The sequence below is a fragment of the Cygnus olor genome, chromosome 4 (genome assembly GCF_009769625.2).
Source record: "Cygnus olor isolate bCygOlo1 chromosome 4, bCygOlo1.pri.v2, whole genome shotgun sequence".
Classification (NCBI taxonomy): Eukaryota; Metazoa; Chordata; class Aves; order Anseriformes; family Anatidae; genus Cygnus; species Cygnus olor.
The window spans coordinates 58,280,993-58,302,139 of record NC_049172.1 but is presented as its reverse complement, the minus strand read 5'-3'; the positions used below and the strand labels follow the sequence as shown (position 1 = coordinate 58,302,139).

The window sequence follows — 21,147 nt, the reverse complement described above, 5'->3', positions numbered from 1 at the left end:
AGTGGGAACGTGAGGTCTAAAGACCTAAATTATCAAGTGAGAGGTAAGGGACTTCACAAGACTTCAGCTGGGGCAAAGAAAGAGAGGAGCACCAGGAATGATGCTTGTTGAAGCTGCCTCTGTGCGTGCTTCCAGAGGGAGCGTGGGTGAACGTTTTAGGGTACTTCATGTGGAGTGAATGATCTGCGAGATACCTGAAGGTATGGTTTTCACGGCATTTTTTCCCAACAGTTACAAAAAAAAAAAAAAAAAAAAGTTGATAGTGATTCCTACTTAAGTAAAAGATCAAATTAAGAAAGAGAATGTTTCTGTGAAATGTAGCATTTATTTAATAAAACTTAGCAAGTAAACATAGGCTCATGAGTCATCAGAGATAATTAATGATTCCTTTTCGTGCATCGCATTTAACAAAGAGCTTGCTATCCCCTTCTGATAGAGCTCGTGCTCTGGTCCAAATGGCTCAGCAGTAACATCTGCAGTATAATGAATTCTAAATTGAATGCAATTATGAATACGTTGAACAGATTATGGAGTTCGGAAACAACGCAAGCTTGATTTGCAGATTTATTTTTTTTAGTACTGTGGATTGTATACGTTTTACCTTGCATTTTATTTGCAGTGCTAATCTTACATTTAAATAAAACCTAGAAAATTAATTAAAATATCAAAATTGCGTTATTAAAAATGTGTCCTGTACATCTTGTGGGAGAACTTAACGTCTGAAGCTGTTGATTACTGTATGAGGCTATTTGAAACTCTGTTTCAACTACTAGATTTTTTTAACTTGTTTCTACTTGTATAGGAGAGTTGACAACACTTTCACCCTTAGTGAAATTACTGTAGGAATGTGCAAGTATTGGAAAAACGTCAGTGTACTCAGGGTTCTCTACTTCCTGAAGGTTTAGTTATGCTCAGAAGTATTTGTCTTTTGCGTACAGAAATATATATAATAAACACAAATCGCTCCCTTAAATTTCTAGGATTTTTAGGTGTTTAGAGGGTGTTTACACTGAAATTGTCATAATACTTGAAGTGGTTTTGAACAAGTCAGCTTGATCCTGATAAAATCTAGTTATGGCCGAATGGAGTATATGGAAAAGGGAAATATTTTTCAGCCTTAAGTTGATTTCAGTCTGCTAAAGTTGGACTACACTTGGGATAGTGTGCATTACTGTAATTTGGGAAATAATAGCTATAAAAGCTAAAAATATTGATCACTTGTGCAAAGTCATAATGAGGACTAATAAATGCACTGTTGGTGTGCGAACTTGTCTAATACAGAAAGGTGTTGAAAAGGAATGGTGGAGTGTAGCCAGTAAAAATATTTAGTGTGCAAAGTTAGTTGCAGAACTGTTTGCATCAGGGAAAAAAAAATGCATTCGCCTGATACAATTCCACATTTCAGTATAGATGGACCAATTTTCTGTAGTATTTATTCTTGGGAAAAAAAAAAAATAGCACTGTTGTTATGCTGTGATGCTTTCTTTTGTTGTACTTCCTCTCTGTAGTATGTTGCTGGTCCTCTAGCCACTTTCCTACACTGCTTTGAGTGCTGTGCCTTAGGGGCTCATCTGTCTTCTCGCATGATCGATGCTGCTTCGATCCCGATGACTGAATGCTATTTCCAAGTTTAGACGCTAATTTGCAACTCAATTTGTCCCTTTGTGTTTGCTTGCTCTACAAATCAATTTTTTACACCTTTTTCCAACGAGGTCTGTGCTATCCTTTTGTTTGCTTTCAGCCAGGTCAGCGTTGAGTCTCTGGATTTTCTTCCTTGCTGACGTGCAAGTGCAGAATCTGTAATACATTTAGAGTATCACTTATGACGGTGACTGCCCAGACTTCAACAGGATACCTTACCAAAATCAAAGCTGTGTGCAGAATGTAAATACAAAGTATTGCTAGTGGTACCTCATCCGCTTTGAAGAAGTTTTGGCAAATTGTTGAAGTCCAAAACTGTACTTTCTCTTCTGTACAGCTGAAGGATGAGAGTGCCAAGAAATGCCATAATGATGGCTTGGCTTCGGAAGAAATGTCCGACAGACAGTTGCTCCTTGATTTGCAAGGGCTGGCCCAAGACCTTGGTCTCTCTGTGGATGAAGGTGGACACCCAACCCTTGAACCGTGGTGTCCTACCCATAAGACAATGCCATATCCTATACTGCCTTAGACTGGAAAGGAAACCAGAGGGCATTAACATTTTTTAAAAATAGTTTGTTATTGTTTGCTCTAATATGCTCCGTTCATCCTTTTCTCATTTCAGGACTCTGTCTTGGCCTGGCTGAGCCTCTGGATAGCATCACTTCTTCCCTGGTCTGGCTGTTGTTTTTTGCCCTCACAGGTTTTTGATTTCTATTGCTCCTGCTCCTTTACCCTGCTTTTGATAGACCCCTGAAAGATTAAAAAATAAAAATAAAAAAAGATAATCTTTCATCAAGATGTGTGTATTGAAATTGGAGAGTCTGTCATTCTGCTTGTGTGTACCCTGCATTTTGGTCATGCAGGAAATTAATTCAATTCATCAGTACATCACCTCAAGGTGTTTTTTTTCCCAATAAACTGTAGGCAGGCATTTTTATCAGTGTAAATCACAGTAATGCTTTCTATGTAAGAAAATTTTGTTAATGTGTTTTTCGTGCTACCAAAAACCCATAGTGGGTGAAAATGCAAACAGTATTTCAGCAGTACATTGTAACGAGCAGTTTACAAGCAAATAAAACCTACCAAAATACCGAAATGGTTTTCGCAACATAATATTAAAAACTGTTAAGAAAATTAACTAATAGAAATAAGTTAGAATCATGGAACAGCTCGGGTTGGAAGGGACCTTAAAGACCATCTAATTCCAACCCCCGTGCTATGGGCAGGGAAGTTAGAGCAGTCAGTCTGAGGGGAAATAAAAGAGTGGGAGACCTGCCCTAATAATTTTGGAAGATGAGCTGTCTTCTTGACTCCTTAATTTAATGCCCACAAACACCTGTACGAATTCCAAAGAGGTGCTATTCTCTTAAGTTACAGCAAATTCAGAGGGGATTTCCTTTAGCCTGCTAAAATAAGTATTTTTGCCTTTGGCTATGTTATGCAGACCTGGGACGTGTTCTTCTGTGTTACAGCTGTCGCAGCCCTGAGCTGGCCTGGCTGCCAGGTTCTCGCATTTCGGGTATCAAATCGATCAGCAATCCAGTACGCAATGAGCCCTTAGCAGCAGCAGCTCGTGTGGCTCTGTGGCTCTGCCTGGCACTGTAGGGGTCTATTGATTGTAATCAGAAGGAACAAAAGGAAAGGTAGAAAGGGGGCTTGGGAAATGGGAAGAGGTGCTAGGGATTGCACCCCAAAATGACAAGAGTGGGACAGAAGTGTCCTCTGTGGAAACGAACGTAATTTGGGAGGAAATTTTCATGTTTCGTATACAAAAATTTGTCTCACTAGGGTGTTTTGCATTCAAGAGAAAGAAAAGGACACAGGAAATGGACTAAAAATATAAAAGTTGTAATAAATATTAGCACCAGCATGTTTGCTGCAAGCAGAGCTAGCAGTGAAATAGGAATGGGCTGAACAAAGGGGCATGAAGGTAACATGCAGTGAAGGTAACAGGTGGAGATGAAGTGCTGGCATAATCCATGGAGAAGATTTTCCCCAAAGAACTGCTCTGCTTCCTTTCTGGCTGCCACCCTGCTGCACCTGAAGGGTTCCCTGCTTTGGCTTTATCTATTCTACTGCTCCGGAGCCGCAGTTTACGTCTGCGGTACCATGTGGCCGGACAGGGAAAATGGGAAGTTTTCCGTACCAACAGAGCTCCCTTTTCCCCTCTCACAACATCCCATATCAATTTCCAGGAAGCCACGCGCACACACACACACAAAAGGGGTCAGACGTTGATACTGACGACCTCCTCAATGAGCCAAAAGCCCCCTGATTTTGCAGCTGTATGTACAACAGGGAATTGAAATACTGTTCTCCTGTCTGCACGTTCGTCACTCGGTACACTGCTACGCTTTCAAGGCAATCAAACTTGTTAGTGGATTGTACAGCTTTAACTTGTTGTGATTTATCATCTGTCAATGAATTGAGTTTCTGAGGGGTTTTTGCATATCTGGAAATGATTATTGAAGCATGTATATACCGCAGGACCCACGGATAAATGCCCCATGGACCTTTAGTGCATTAAAATTGGCACTACTTAACCCAGAAGACAAAATTTACCAAAGCGTTCAGAAAAAACTCCGAAGTAAGGCAAAAGGTGCCTGGGTTGAAGTATGTTATTTTGTTTCGAATTTGTACAGGCGAGGCACTAAACTTGCTTTTAGCGATGGTCCTTTGCCGGCATTTACCGTGGTGCTGAACAGAACACATTCGTCATTTGATGTGAGAATTAAGCAACTCCCTACATTTTATGGTTTGTCTTTACAATGACCTTTCTGTCTCAAAAAGCGTGCTTGCAGTCTCTCTGCTGTTGCAGTCAATGCACCCAATATAAAAGCCTTCAGTACCTGTGATAAAAAGGTGGCCTAAAAAGGCGAAATGTTGATGCTGTCAGTGTCTGCATTCTAATCCCTTCCCCTTTTCAGCTAGCTGTGTATGAAGGAGCGAAAGCTTGCCGTGCTGTCAGCAGTGCTGTTAGTGCTGGCACACGGCTGATGAGCTGGCAGTAAGCGTTTATAAGCAGCACGATTTATCATAATAGAATCAGCAGCTGATATGGCTACAGCATGTTGACGAGTAGCTTTTGGTAAGCGGTTTCTCAGATTTCTAAGTAGCTGATGTGGCCATATGCTTCGAACATGCCTTGCTCTGGGAAGGCTGGGGAGTAAGTTTCACACGGATCTCCCAGTGGTGTTTTCAAGTCGGCAGACAGGCTTGCTCTTCTTTCCCAACCCTCTAGATTTATCCTCCAGTGCCAATTGGCCATGGCTGCTCTTCGTGTTTAGGAAACTATGCATTACAGTCACTTCAAGAAACTCCTGGGTTTCTGACTGATGTCCTGTTGGAGCCTTTTGGTCTATTTTTCTTCTCTTCTTGGTCTGTCTACAGAAATAGATGTTATAGCAGCTGCTCCTGCTGCTGCTGAAAAATCTGCAGCAACATCTTCATGGTAGTGTTGTGGTAGGGCTGCAGAGCTGGCTGTTGGCTTGTGTCAAGTGCATTTCGTTACAAGGGACTGTATATACCTTATAATCAGAGCTGCAGAGGAGAATGTTTGGTCCACAGTTTTTAGCTGAAGTTTGAAGATGGCGCTTGTTATCTGCCAGGTGAACTGTGGGAGGTTAAATGAAAACTTGTGGAACATTCTCAGTTTGTTCGTTTCGTGTCAGTGACCAATCCTCTAATGTGTAGAAACTGGCGTTTGTGCTATGTATGTAGGGTGATTGCTCAGAATGTTAAGCCTGTATGTCACTGGTAGTCCCTATCCCTTTACCCACGTACAGCTTTTTTTTTTTTTTTTTTTTTTTTATATCACTGATGATGTGAAAACAAAGAGACTGATTTAGGAAAACGTTGGCTGACGTTTTTGGCTGTAGCTACCACCTTCAAGTTAGTAGGAGGCAGTTTGCTGTGTAACACTAAGCATTCATATTTCTTAATTCATAACTTAAAATACACGGATTACTTTCTTTTTAGTGAATGTTTGCTTATTAATTTATTCCTTTATGAATTTTCACATTAGGTTAGCCTACACAAACCAGAAATTAAACTGGAATCACTGAAAGAAGATATTAAAGATTTTCTGAAGACATCAGGTTTGTAATACTTCATTCTTTTTACTAACATTCAACTAGATGACCTTTAAGGTCCCTTCCAACCCAAACCATTCTATGATTCTATGAAAAGGAAGAAGATAAAAGTTCAACAGTCTTACAAGACTCTATATTTCTACCTGATTTAGCTTCTGTATCAATTGTTAGCTGTGTTTTTATATATAAGACGTGGTCAATAGAAGAAAGATTGTAGGTTGCAGTGTTCAATAAATCCGATGGAGTGAAATAACTAAAATTTACAGTAGGTTTAAGCATCCGATTGAGACCTAACCCTTATTTCAGCAAGACACATCTTTGTGTGTGGAACTCGTAACAAACAATAGTTATCACTTTAGGTGTGTTGTGATAAATCTAGTTTAAAATTTGAAGTTGTTTTTGAAGTTGTTAGCACTTCAACATGGAGATTGTGTTAATTCTGGACTGTGTGAGGCATTGCTAAAATATAGACAAATGCAACAGGATTTGTGAGAACTTTATCAGATTATTAAACAGGATAGAGCAAATCAGTAGGGAAGAAGTTCTTGGATTACAGCAGCATTTTGAACATGCCATGCAAAGAAGTAATTTTATCATCTTACAAGATACTGCTATTTTTAAAAAAGTTATGAACGATACAAGAGTTTAATCGCTTTGTAAAAAGGAAAATTAGCATTCATTTTACCCCTAGGTAAATTTCCAATTTCAATTAGAAGTTGTAGGCTACATAGCTATAATGTGAAGATTTGATAAGTGATACAAGATCTGTAATCACCGGGAATGCTGTCTATTAATATTTATAGTTGTTTTAATAATACGTTTTTGAAAAACTACCAAATAGTTCTTTAACCAAAGCTGTATTGTAATTATTTGAATAGCAGTTGGAAGTAAAAAATATTCATCCTTTATACAGACTTCAACTTGTAGTTGTTCCTACCTTAATTAGGTTCATCTCTTCCTGTCTTCATCTCTTCCTGTCTGTCTGGTAGGTAGACGTGAATTGAGACAGGACAGAAAACTCTAATGATTCTAAAGCAACCTCTGATTCATATTCCGTTAGTATTAATTCCTAAAGTTGTCTTCTTGATTTTTTTATTTTATTTTATTTTAACAGGTTGGGAAAAGAAGCTTCAGAATGCTGTTTATAGTGAACTCAACGTGTGAGTTTATTTAGTATTTTTATCTAATAAGTTCCATTCACATGATTTACTTTTAATTCTTTTATGTTGTTATACTGATACGTTGTTATTATCTGCAAGATCTGTCATACCAAGGGTGCCAGCCTCATTTCTGTTTTAAAGGGCCATTATTTCTTATTCATCCTAGTGAAAATACTGGACTCAAATGTACAGTTATTTTTTTGTTATTTATTCTGCAAGTACAAGAGTGACCTTATCAGCTAAAACTTGGGGAAACTTTGGGAGGCTTTCCCAAAATCATATGATGGGGACTGATTGAATGCATTTAAATAAATGAAAATTCAGGCTATGACAAATGCTTTTGGTAAATTTTGTTTTCTGAAAGATGTTAGAGACAATTAAAATTAAGCCAGAGGAAATGTTTGGCAACAAGTCACTGGAAATAACGTGCATTATTGGAGGATAAGTTAGTGTTGTTTTTAGTCTTGTTCCAGCTTTTATATTTTGGCATAGAGCTGTTCATGGATTGATCCTCAACTTTACTTAGATCAACACCACAACTTTCTAATTTCTTTAGACAGCTATATGTTCACTAATGATTTTTAAAAAGGTCCTTCAAGAAATAGATCGTCACTTGAAACAAAAATTGTTTAATGGTAATTATAAAGTTGACATCATGTTAAGAGGACATTATGCCAGAATGTCTGATTTGTTTGTAGAGTTACTTGATTTTATTTTGCAAATACTTGAAATGATGAGGTGTTAGTTTTAATATCAGAAGAACTCATGTTGTAATGTTACTAATAGTATTACACATATTTACATTCTCTGTGTCCATAGGAAAAGATGAAGAAATAATTTTTAAAATAATATTTATTTTTAGTTTTGATCACCATGCGCAGTGTTTTTACTAGTGTTCTCATGAAAGAAATTATGTTTAAGTTTATAAATAATTAATTAAGCAAAATAAAGATCCGAACATTTAGAATGTACTATACTTTCTTCAAGGTTTCCTTCACCCTGTCATCCTGCAGCACCTCCTGAGCATATGAAAGAACCATTAGCTTATATGAGGAAAGCACAGGTTGGTTGTTACCAATTTTACAGTTCTTACTAGATCTTAGGTTAGGCTATTTGACATTTATTTCAATTTCAATATTATTGTACAATTTCTAGCGTTTATACCTTAGAAAAAATATGTAATTGTATGTGCGTTAAAGTTAATAATGACATCGTATATTTGATATTTTACATACATAGCAAAAATGCTCAAGTAATTCTCCAACCATGAACAAAGTAGGATATAGTGGCAGATAGCTGAATATTACAGAAAACCATGTAAAACATAACAAGAAGGAGAGTTTGATTCTGTTGAGAAAAACAAGTGTAGATATTGGACATTCTACTTAGAGTTACAAAAATACTATTTTGAAAAGATATATGTAGGCAGTTTTGCAAAGAATACCAACAGGCTGTGCAGATCGTGAGATCTTCAGGAAGAGATGTCTTCAGTACTTAGAAATGTGAAAGGAAGGTGAAAACTTTAGAGATAAGGAGTTTAAGAAATGTTGAAGGAGAATAAGAGAAACAAGACTATAAAAGATTGACCAAGGATATTGGATGTCAGGAAAAGAGTATTTTTACTTTATTGGATTTTTTTTACATGCCATTTCCAATAAATAAAAATTCCACATAAAGCTTTTTTTTCTTTCCATATTCAAGAGTACAATCTAACCAGAATATCTGAGGCGAGGATAAAATTGTATTTAACTCAGCTGTGCCTAGAAATATATTACAGTATTCTCTTACAAGTTATTCAACAAATTGTGTTACTTTTTCAATCATCTTGTTGCTTATTCCAGTAAGTCTCATCTTGCTGCCCTGGGTTTTCAGTCTGTAGCATTTGGGGACAAAGATTGTATTAAACAAATTTTCTTCTGTGATGTGGAATGCAATACCACAATTTACTTCCCCAAAATAATCATTCGCATCAATTTACTAATGCAAAAAGCACAGTAGTGTTTATATATGTGTTTATATATTTATATGTTTGTCTGATCAAGTTTTGTTGGTTATTATTTTATGAAGGTGTATATAATACTTACATTACACAATATTTTTAGCACTGTGTGGAAACAGCAGTCCTTCTGATAGTTTAGGAATGAAAAGAAGTCCTGTGTTTACTAGTTTCAAAGTTTCATAGACCTATTTCAGAATATTTCAGACCTATTTCAGGCATCCCTATCTACTTTCAAACCGTTTCTTGAAATACAACTCTTCAATAAAAACATACAAATCCTTTTCTTAGGGAAATTCTGATAAATAGTGACAGTTGCAAAGTTGCATAAATACATGGTTAGGGAATTTACATGATGTTTTCTAAGAACACCAATTTATATGCGAGAATTTGATTTTCAAGATGTACTCATTTATCACTGTAAGTAGTAGGCCCATAAGAAAACAGGGATGATCAGAGCAGTTGAATCATAACTAAATTTTATTTTGTTACTTGTTTGAATAAAGAACAGTGAACAATATAAAATGGTTTTGAAGTCAGTTTCCTTGATTTTGTTTTTGTTTACTTAAAATATTTGGAAGTAGCGAAAATGCAATTATACAGATTGCTGATACCTCTGGGGGTAAACTAAAAATAGAAACTTACTCATTTATTTCCACTAGGTATCAGAAATCTAATTAATGTTTTGAAGGTAGAAGACTGGTTTGGTTTTATTTGTAGGTAGATCTTTTTCACTTTACTTGTCTGTTAGGATCACAACAGTTGGAGAAGAATATTTTGATGCTATCAACAAAACTTGTCCTAGTAGAAAAATGTTTTCCATGTACGTCATATTTGATTTTTGTTATTCACAGGCATTGTTTAAAGTGCTGTTTCTATTGTTATCAGTTTGCTGGCCTTTTCTTTATCCTTTTCTATCTTAATTAATTTTGGCCTACCTCAGAATTCTGGAAAGAAAGGTAATACTGGCTGAAAAGCATCTTATTTTGATGTAATTTATTGGAATTACTTTGAATGAATCAGTAATTAAAACTCTATTTGCATTTTTTTACAGTAGATATTAGAAAGTTCATAATTAACCCTTCTGAGTAACCTTTTCTGATTCTTTTGTGGTAGCCTGAAGTTTTTATACTGTATTCTCTTCATTATATCAAAAGCAAACAGCTTTCCTGAAAATGATAGAACATTAACACACTTCTTCCCACCTTGTTAAACAGCAGAATTATTTCTTAAAACTTAACGCATCTTATGCATACTAGGTGTTAGCACTGAATTCTAGGATTAAAAAATATGGACTTGGCTAACTTGCTTTACCTGCCCAGCAGAGACTGGTGTGAGTTGAAAAGTTCTCAAATCCATTACACTTCTGTATTAACTATTTTTATCTGTATTTTCATGAGGTGAAATGATTGCAAGCCTTATCAGCTATTTGTTTCACTCTTGGAGATCACTAGGAAAGCCTTTGCTTGATTTAGGAGAACCCTGCTGCAAACAGCAACATAGAAATGAAGTGGACAACATAAAGATAAGAAAAAACAGAGCTAAAGAGAAGAATAAGAAGCTGAGTGCAAAGAAATGTTAGGAAGTGTTTCTACAGTCTGACACCTCCCATGAAGCCATATTCTGATTGTGTCATATACAGATCTTACAAAGTTCGCAATGAGTCAAACACTATAAATCTCAACAGGAACTCTTATCATGATAGTCCCATAAATATATAACTCATAAATTTGCAATACTGTGTTTTAATCCATACAGTTCCTTTTTCCTGTTTTTTAGCTGTGAGCCAGGAGCTTGCTGTTTCAGGTTGTGTTTTGACAGAAATGTAAATCAAGTAAATGTGAAAAGGAGATAGATAATAAATGATGCCCTAGCATCTAGTAACAGAGAATAAAGAGCAAGAAAACAGGAAAGGAGAAACCCGTTCTGTGTTGGAGTAGGTCTTGCTACCCTGTTGCTTGGAAGGTGTTGCTTTCCAGATTAAGGCAACATTAAATCAACCAGCCATCTTCAAAGGAAGCTGTGATACTGTACTGGCTCTGGAGAACCCATGTAGTTAGATGCATATTTTTGTTCACAATTCTTTAGGGTTTTATTTTGTTATTTCAAAATCTGTCTCTAGTGAAAAAAAATGACATTTTTTGTCTGACATTTGTGCAGTGAGAAATGTAACTCTGGGGGATCTTCTGCAGTACAGTATTCCTTCTTGAAAGTATGGCAGTTCTTAAAACTAGGGTATTGGAGTGCATTCACAAAAACAAGAATTCTAATAAACTACATAAGGAAATCTTAAGGGTAACTCAGTGTTTTCCACTTGAGTAGCATCAGCTACGAAGCTAAAAGTACAGGGACCTGAAAGGATAAGTTGTCTTCCAGTGGCCTGCACTTTGGACTTCCAGGAAAGTAGAAGACTGTAATTGCTTATGTGCTAACCAGTTTGTTCCTTGCTCCAATGGATTCTTTACCTCCATGCTTCTAGCCAAATCTGTGAAGATCTTACTGAAGTGGAGCTTTGCTAAAGCAAATCCTCCCCTCCTACTGCTCACATTTGCCTCTGTCCCTCATTGCTCATTTTCAGGTCTTGCATTTTGAAGAAAGTCAATATATAAACAATAGACTTGATTAGAAAATTACCTTGGAGTCCATTACTATATTCAGTGTAGATACTCTGGTAGGTTTTTTGCTCAACTAAGACTGGATTCCCCATGTTGTACATGCTAAGCAGAAATAACTTTCAAAAAAGCTTTCTGACCTGTATGTTTAGAGTTACAAGATAGAGCACTCTCCAGCCTTGTTTAAAATGTGAGTAACATTACCATTGATTTCAATAAAAGCATAGGTACTAGGAACTCTCTAAAGTCTAATAGGGATGTTCCCAACCATACTCTAGTTTCTCCCAGAAGAGATAAGTAATCCGTAGGGTATTTTCTTTCTTGAAACAGGCTGAAAAAACATTTAAATGACAATACTACATATTAAATTTTAATGTTGTGACTGCTAAAGGTCCGCTTAAAACATTTTCCTTCAGTAGTCAATGCATCTTCCCTAGTTTCTAAATCTCTTTGAGAAAGCAGAGTTCATGAGCATCAGAACTAGAGCAATACTAAGATATTTGCTAGCATTTCTCCTCTTTTAGAAATCGTCTTCAGGTTTTGATTAGAGAAAATGTAGCCAATGATATCTGTGGCCAGATACCTTGAATTCTACTTGCTGAGTAGTTCTTGTTGGGTACTCTCTGAAAGAATGACATTTCTATCTAGTCTTCTAGAAGAAAGAATTTTGGGATTCATAATAGTAGGGGAAAAAAAAGTAAGCAATACTAGCTAGTTTATGCAGTTCTGATGTATTTCTTTTTAGTTTATTTGTTGTCCACCCAGTTTCGTTTAACTTAGTTCATAAATGACTTTACTACAGCATTAAGATAAATCGTTTGTAACCATAGCAATTCCAGCAATGTGTTTTCTTAGTGTTAAATTTCTTCATAAAATTATAGGAATCATCTTAAATATATATATATATATATATATCATTCCTCATCAGTGAAATGAATTTATGATCTCTGCCCCTGGCTTTTACTTTAGCCCCTCAGCATACTGCATTCCGTTTCTACTCAGTGCAGGAAATTGCACTGTCCTGTGGCGCTGGGGAGAGAGGAAGAGCTCTTTTCTGGAGGGGTTGTGCGACCCTCACTTTTATTTGGATTTGGTCACCTTTGTTTGAATATCTTTTACTGGCCAGAATCTTGAAGGCTGGATAATGGCACAGTTTATGAGTATCCAGATAGTATTTATTACTAACGTGCTACATGTTTGATGCAATAACCCAACTAATCTCTGGTCAGTCATACTGAGGGTATCACCCTCCATTCCTCTTTGGCATGAGCAGGTGCTCAGTCTTGCAAAGCTGCTGTCATCCACCTCTGTGCTTCTTTTGTATTTTTTATAATTTGGCATGTCAGTGCTCTTCAGCAAAGCAGGGTTCCATAAATGCTTTGTTCCCTCCATGAGAGAGTAAACAGTTTGTGTCGTGCTGTTGTGTAATTGTAGCATTTGGAAGGCATTTAAGTACAGTAATACAGTGAAATAAAAATGATATAGAATATTATAAAATTTACAGTAATCTGGAAAACATTTGTTACAGTCAATACTCAGACTGTTTTGTTTATGTAAGAGAAGGTAAAAGGATTACTTGATCGTGAGAAAAAAATCACTGGTAAAAGATAGCTATTGCGTTTGATGGAAAATGTCATAAGAGGATAATGTAAACGGAAGCTAAAGCGAAGCAATTATAGATAAGATGTAATCTTTTCTTTCTTTTTTTTAACAAAAACAAAAAAAAAAACAGAACATTTGAACATCTGCCCTTCCCTTCATTTGTTTCCTGTCTAATAAACTGCAGCCCATTTTGGACAGAACTTTAAGCTTGAGGAGCATGTGGTTAGATGATATCTAACTGTTGTAGAATTTGTGTCTAGAGCTAATTACAAATAATAAATAGAGTTAAATGAAATTAACAGGAGTCTTTGCATTCGTTTGGTTGGGGCTTGACTCATCATCCACAGAAAACTAAATTAAATATAAACCCCACCAGTGCTGTTGTAATCACGGAAGCAAAATCTTAAGTCAGTTGACTAGGAAGTCAGTACTAGCTGGCATTAACTTCAGAGGAATTATCCACAGATCAGGCACCATATGGTAGGCTCAAAGTCTAATGCAATAGTCAGAAGAATCTGATTGCTCTTTAAGCTGTCCACTTGCTACTGAAGTATTTTCTACTTCTGTTTTTCTCTTTGATTATTTCTTATAATTATTTCCTGAGCATTATTGTGGAACTACTACTCTTTCAGCATTACAGAACACCAAATTTCTAACTTTTTAAACTTCTGTGAATCATTATCATCTCGAATATCTTCTGTAGAGAAAGACTTGCATTCTGTTCAGGTCACAAAGCGGAGGAGGCGTTCTTTATGTGTACTTCATTGCCCTGCTCATAATCATTTTTTACTCTTGAGGAATTTGTTAGATGTTGGAAGGAAGCTTGAACATTAGGCGTATGTCAAAAATCAGAAATTGTGAGATGTGTACTTTTTAGAGCTCTGAAATTTGAATAACTCACCTTTCTGATTCTATATTGTGATATATATGATGAAATCTGTTTGCTCTGTTGTTTCCATTTAAACAACCACGTAAACTTTCCCTGAATGTTTTTGCCAACGTCAATCAGTGACTCTTGCCATCCTTTCTTATATATGACTTCATAAAGCCGCATATTGTCAGTCATGGTAAAGTTGGAGAGGAAAAAAAAAAGAAATCTTATGTAATTTTTTTTATGAATTTCAGGGAAGCTGGGAGAAGCGAATTCTAAAAAGTCTAAACAGCATGTGCACAGAACTCAGTATCCCACTAGCACAGAAGGTAATGTATTCCTAACTTTCTGTTGCCAAACTGATGTTTTTCTGGAAGTTAAGCCTGGTCTTGTATGCTTGTAACATAGTGTTCATTTTACACGTGGTTATCAAGAGCTACAAGACTGGTATCCAAATTATTTTAGTACAGAATAAATTCCAGAGATTGTGGCAGTGTATGCTTGAGCTGAACTTGAGAGAAATCTATGGTCAGATCTTCCTCTGCTGTTGCACAAATTAGCCTCTTGAGGGAGCAGCATGTTGGAGAGCTAATTGTTAATGTTCATGGCTTTTAACAGAGCATTCCTGTTTGCAGGCTCAGCTGTATAACTTACAGCTGCATAGCCTGTGTGTAATATGGATATACTTTGTATGCTGGCCAGCAAAGTAGCAAACTGCTAGTACTGACACATCATTACTGGTTTTATTTGTCTGCATTCTGCATTTCTTCATTTAGAAGCTTTAATTTTAAATATTACAGAACTGGATTGCAATGTCAGAATGTTTTGTTCTTTGGTTTGCTCCTGTTGCAATATGTACATTTTTTCTCTACAGTATGTAGCAAAACCTCTATGGTTTGTTATAAGAGATACAGGGTGCAGCTGGCTTTGCTTTTCATGACTGTACCATGGATGGGAATTTGAGGACAAAGTCTAGCAGCTCTAGGGAATAAGCAGTAAATCATCAGTAATATGAAACTGACTATCAAACAGCCTAAAATTCATTAGCATACTCTTAAAACTATTTAATTGCCACCTTTTTTTACCTTTAATTTGAACCTGGGACTTTCTGCGGAAAAATAAAACTTCAAGCTTGGGACTGGATTTTAGCAAAATAAGTTTGTGCTGCCAGTGCAATCTGTTTTTAAAAGTGTTACATTAATTTACATATTTTTTACTCGTTCCCTTAAAAAAGAAGAGTTACTTTCTTCTGTCTTTCAGAGGCCTGCAAGTGAGCAGAAAGAACTGCTTAATAAATGGAATGAAATGGGAACTGATGAACCAGGTAAGATCAACTAAAATTACGTGCATTAATTTTTTGTACATAGAAAAACACCATATGCATCTTATTTATCAGTCAAAGATTAATGTAATAACTGCAAGGTAAACTGATTTCTTTTTTTTTAAGAGTAAGGTAAACTGATTTTCTTTTTTTTCTGGTTTGTTATGTTTTATTATGGATAAATATTCACTTCATTGTTATTTTGTTTCAAGTTACTGAGCTAACTCTGAGTCAACACTTAAAGGTTATGGCATAATACTCATTATGATGCTGTAGAGATTTATACAGCAAAGGAGTACCCCTTCTAGTGTAAACTCAAGCTAATAGAAAGAAAATGTTCAGAAGTATGGATGATTAAGCTCAGACAATTTATTAACAAAATATAAAAATAACACTTGCACAGAATAGTCAATCATATCATTTGGGAGAGCAAAGCTAAATACAGTTAGTTAATTCCCAAGTTCCTCAAAAGAAATGATTTTGCAAAAGTAATAGTTTGTATCCCATGGAGTACACAGTGACCAATACATTTCATGGATTGGTTATGACAAGTCCCTATTTTTTATTTGACTATAGCACATTTCATTCAGCAATCTTCACTATTTAAAAAACAAACAAACAAAAAAACACCTCTTTTGAATATTATATCACTCTCGTGTCTGAAAGTGGTTCAGTCTAAAAACTTACGTGGAATCGATAAAAGGCTTTTTAGGACTCTTCACTTAAATACCAAGGAAAACCAAGGCACTGACTAATACTAGCATAATCTTGGAGAGTGCGTTGTAGTTGTAACTGTGATATTTGTCATGATGTTATTTTAATCTTTGCTGTAATGCGTTATTGAAATTGCTAAGTTGTGTGACAGCTATGGGAAAATTGCATGCATTTTTAATCTCTTTTGGTTTTAACATATAATCATTGAAATATTATTTCAGATCTAAGTCTCTTCCGGCCTGTTTATGCACCTAAAGATTTTCTTGAAGTAAGTGTCGTGAAAAAACTCAGTGATTGAATTGCATCCTTTATAGTCTTTTATGTGAGGTGGGAAAGGTAATTTTTAAGTCTCAAGGAGACTGGTAAGCAATACAATTTGCTATTATTCTAAAAAACCCCGATTGGTATGATGGAGATGATTGTACATTGAGTGATATAATAGAAAGCTCATAAAAAGGATTTGCAGTATTATTTATTTATTTATCTATTTATTTATTTATTTTCTGGGCAATTGTCCATATGCATATTTACACTGAGACAAAGACTAATAGTAGTACTGCCGGAGTCCTAGAACAAAGTGTGAGACCTACCCATACAATTCTCTTGCCCCACTGTGTTACAGTTTGCAAACCTTTCAGTACTTCTTTCCTTCTTTCATTCATGTTAGGTTTTGCAGCTTATTCAGGGTCTTTTCTCTTTTTAAGAACACCAGTGTCTGATTGGATCATTAGTTAAGGTTAATATCTTTTATAAGAGTAGCTCCATCTTATTTCTTCATTCATTTTAGATGTTAAATGGCAATACATTAAGCAATAAATAAAATAAATTGCAATGCGTGAAACTGATAGACTGATTGAAATCAGGTTGAAAGGTTGGTTGAAATTTTAGGTCATCTATAGCGAATGTGAAAAATCAAACATAACAGAACTCTGTGGAATTTGAACTCTTTTATCTATAATCAAATGAGATCATTACAAAAATGAGATTATGTGATTACTGAATCTTTAAAGTCCAAAATGACAGTGTTACTCATCATTTTGCATGGTTCAAACACGAAATGTCTTAATAAAACAGAACTTGCTTTACCAGCTATGTTTAGAATAGAAAATGACGATGGAGTAATAAGTCTTGTTGATGACGGTGAACTTAATGATGACACAGTAGGAGGTTTGGGGTTAAAATGAGATTGAAAATAAAATTAAAAAAATCTGCATCTGTATATCTTGTCAGTTATACAGGAACCAAATCATCAAGAACATGACAGTGTAGATTTATAGAGTTAAGATGGCCTCCTCATTTGCAGAATAAAATGTAGAAGTCTAATACTGAATCATCAGTCAGAGTTAATGTATTTTAATGTTTGATGTGATTTAGTACAAGTCTAATGGAATGTCTTTTGTAGTGGTAGAGAAAATGTATCATATTTCTGGTTTACGTATGAAATGTTTCATGGTTATGAATTGTCAGTACATTTCTGAATCCAACAATAAACTTTTTGTCCATTGTATTACATTTCTAAAGAGCGCCTCTTGTCCAATTAGCAATATCTGAAATGTTTAATTAAACAAATTTTAATTTTCATTTTCCATCACTGTACTAACAGTCAAGTTGTGTATTTAATCTTGAGCTTACAGGTGTTTCCAGATGAATCCATTTTCATTTTGGACTTATCCAGTGACCCTTAAGACCACTTTTTAAAAAATATTTTCTTTCCAGAGTTTGCAGTTTATTACATTAATCTTTTAATTTACAAGTCTGATGATGAGTTTATGTGGCATTAGAATACTTAGAAGACCGAGAATTATAGAGATAGAATGTTATAGATTTTCATAAGAGCTAGAAACTTATCTTAGAAAGAATCCTTGTCAGCTTAACATTATAATATCAAAGTGTATACCCATGGAATCAGAGTATGTAACAGACTAAATTCCTTTATATAGTCCAGTTATTTATCTTGACATTGAGTTCTTGTCTCTTAAATTTTACCCTTACTTTAGATTTTTAATTTTGTTTAAAAAAAATCTCAAACAGAAGGAAGTGTTTTGAGGTATTGTTATTTAGTAAGAAATGATTGTAGTAGCAAATTGTATAATGCTTTGATTGAATGCTACATAGGATTGCCAATGTAAGAACACGAATAAAAATTCTTTCAGAAAAAAACGTAGTGCTATAGAATATTCTAGATATTGTAGCCATCAGGAGGATATTCTTAGTATTCAAATGACTTTGATGAAGAAGTTAATTTTTTTTTAAGACATCACTATGTAACCAGCACTTAAGCTCATATATGAAAAATGATTTCTGTTTTTTTTATTTCATAATTTGTGCTTACTTTTTAAAGTAACATATATTTGCATCCTGAAAATTTGGCTCCTTTGTGATTTTGAAAACGTTGGTATATAGTTTGATATAATTTGGGCCTGTATATATGATAGTTTCAGGAAATGGTCTTATGCCAAAAGTACAGTTTGCAATACTGATGATTTTGAGAACATTTCTGAATGTAAATTTCTGAATATATGCAAGGAATGACAGAGCTACCATTTTTAAGGTACTGATGAATCTTCGAAACCCAAATTATGAAAATGGAGAACAACCTAGTTTCAGAAATCATCTGGGGCTAATTCAGGTTCCTCTAAAAGTTAAAGATATTCCAGAATTGGTAAGTATATTCTTTCTTACAAGAGGTTTCTATAAAAATTATTTTGCCTTGCTAATGAACAAGATTCTAAACAATAAGAACATTAAAATTGAGGTAAGTTTCTCTTTTGAAAGTGAAAATCAGTATGAATGCGTAGTGGGTCAACAGTTAAAACACAGCATAGAAAAGTCTTTTTAGAAGAATTTTTTAATGAAAAATAAAACATAAAAAGTAAATTGTCACTTGGGAAATTTTTATTTTGTACCACACAGCTGTTGATTTGTGCCAAAAATATACCTATATATATTTTCTCCATTTTTTTCTGTGAAAGCGAACTCTAAACACTCATTTTATCGTAATTAATTCTACAGTTTTATTTGAGCTTGCACACGATCAAGTAAGCTGACAATCAGTGTCTGATATTCTCTTAAAGTAATTTTAGATCTTGTTATACTGTCAGACTGTAGATGGAAGGAAGCACTTGAATGCAACTGTTATCATTGGAGGATAAGAGAGCTGTTCTTAAGGCTCCACTGAGAAGGTTCCAGAGGATTTTATGCTATCCTTAACCTGATCTCTCATTTCCCACTTTATTACATACAGGTGTAGTTCATAGTCAACATGAAAAATGATGCTAGACTAAGTATTGATGTGAGATTTTTCTCTTTTTAAAAACCTGGGATCGTGTTTCATATATATGCATTTAAAATAACTATGGTTTAGAAAATATTTGCATTAAACCTTTCAGAGGAAATTTCATGATTTAGAGAATTAAACACTATTAATTACTTTGTTATGGTTTTGTTTTGTTTTGTTTTGTTTTTTTCAGAAAGAAGATTTCAGTGAACTAGGCTTAAATATGGGACAGCTGGGTATTGATGATTCAGCGCAAGTGCCTCCTGGTTAGCAAATGCTGTGTTTTAGTCATTTACTTAGAGAACTAATGCATAGAATGCAGTGCGAATATCAAGTAGCTTGGGTATTTTTTCCATAGTGAACCATAAATATTTATTCTGTATCTATGAATTTAGTGATTTTCTTGGTAAAATACAGCTAATAATAGGCAACATTGAAAATACAAAGGGTCAGATTTGAAGATTTAAAATTATCATATTTACAGCTTGAAAATATGTTAATTTCAGGTGTTTGAACACTTCAGGATCAAGTCTGGAGCACAAAATTTTCTGTCTCCAAAACTACAGAAAATATTGATAAATCTTAAGTCAACCCTGCAGTGTGACACTACTAACAGATACATATAAACACAAACATCTTCTGTTATTTTTCCTTGTATACAATTATTCCTATAGAAACAGGTCTTAAAATGGTCTTTCCATATAAAAATGGAAAACACTGAAGTTATTTTTCTTTTCAAATGGAAACTTACCTATTGAAATTCTTGGCTTCTGCATTGTAGTGCTACTTTTATATTTGTGTCCTTCAGACAAGAAGAAATTCTGGTATTACCTCTTCATATTTCTTGGAAAAAAACTGATGCTGATGCAGGTTAATTTTTAATGACTTTACATTCAGCTGATTTTTACTGCTAGTGATGTGTAGTAAAAATACAGAATACTTTAGGTGGAGTGTCTTTTTTTTTTCTAATTTATTTTTGTAGTTCATTTCTGTTTCTTTATTTCCTAGAGTTCTTTGAAAATGAACATGTACGTGTTGGACAAAAAGGTACGGATATGTTTTCATTTGGTTAAAAGAAACAACAAATAGAAACCTGTGAGTATTAAGAATAGAGTTTGTACTTTCATATCTCATATGCCTTTAGAATTTTAACAAGCTAGGCAGACGAGCAAAACATAGTCAGTCATACTATTGTAATTTAGACAAGGACAGAAAAGCAAGCATTGCCGTCTACAGTAGCTATCAGATAAATAAGTCCACAAATATTTCATTAGAGTGAAATAGGAAGCATAGACACATAACTTTTTGGTGATGACTTAACTTCTGCTGCTACGGAATTTCATTTTAAAATCACAAGACTCTGGACTCCCTTCCCTGCACACACAGTTCTCATTAATGTAATGGGTTTTACGCCAGTGCGTCAGAACAAAATCTTTTTAACGGATATTTGCAATTGCAGAACTTGCTAAATATTGCAGTACTTAGTTACCATGTATACAGCTTTTTCTGAAAAAGTTTAGGAGTTTCCTTGAAGGCTGAGACTTGATCCGGAAAGGAAAAAACATTTATTAGTTCCAGTTCGTTTATAGGAGTGTACATGCAGGGAATGTTTGAAACCCACCAATATATGCAACTTACTGTTTCTTGTGATTCATGCAAAACATTATCAAAGGAAAAAAATGGGGTGGATACCATCTCAAAAGTCCTCCGTCCCTTTTTGTTGTTGTAGTAACAAAACAATGAGCTTTCTTTGTCTTCTCCTTTTGTGGTCCTTCTGTTCATTGTCTGCTCTCTGATCCAAGTGCCACTCATTAGGGTACTGTCCATCTCCCTGTTCTTTTCCTTTTTCTTCAAATAAATTG

At 35.0% G+C, this 21,147-nt stretch overlaps 1 protein-coding gene across 2 annotated transcripts in view; it reads left to right on the top strand.

Annotated features, from left to right (window-relative positions):
* Positions 1-21,147, top strand: part of TBC1D19 (TBC1 domain family member 19) — a 47,105-nt gene that overhangs the window by 3,736 nt on the left and 22,222 nt on the right. For both annotated transcript variants that reach the window (XM_040556476.1, XM_040556477.1), the window contains exons 2-10: positions 5,666-5,738; positions 6,847-6,892; positions 7,880-7,955; positions 14,228-14,302; positions 15,234-15,297; positions 16,230-16,276; positions 18,560-18,670; positions 19,479-19,551; positions 20,294-20,332. In XM_040556476.1, coding sequence (XP_040412410.1) covers positions 5,666-5,738; positions 6,847-6,892; positions 7,880-7,955; positions 14,228-14,302; positions 15,234-15,297; positions 16,230-16,276; positions 18,560-18,670; positions 19,479-19,551; positions 20,294-20,332 — 604 coding nt within the window. The remainder of the gene's footprint in view (positions 1-5,665; positions 5,739-6,846; positions 6,893-7,879; positions 7,956-14,227; positions 14,303-15,233; positions 15,298-16,229; positions 16,277-18,559; positions 18,671-19,478; positions 19,552-20,293; positions 20,333-21,147) is intronic.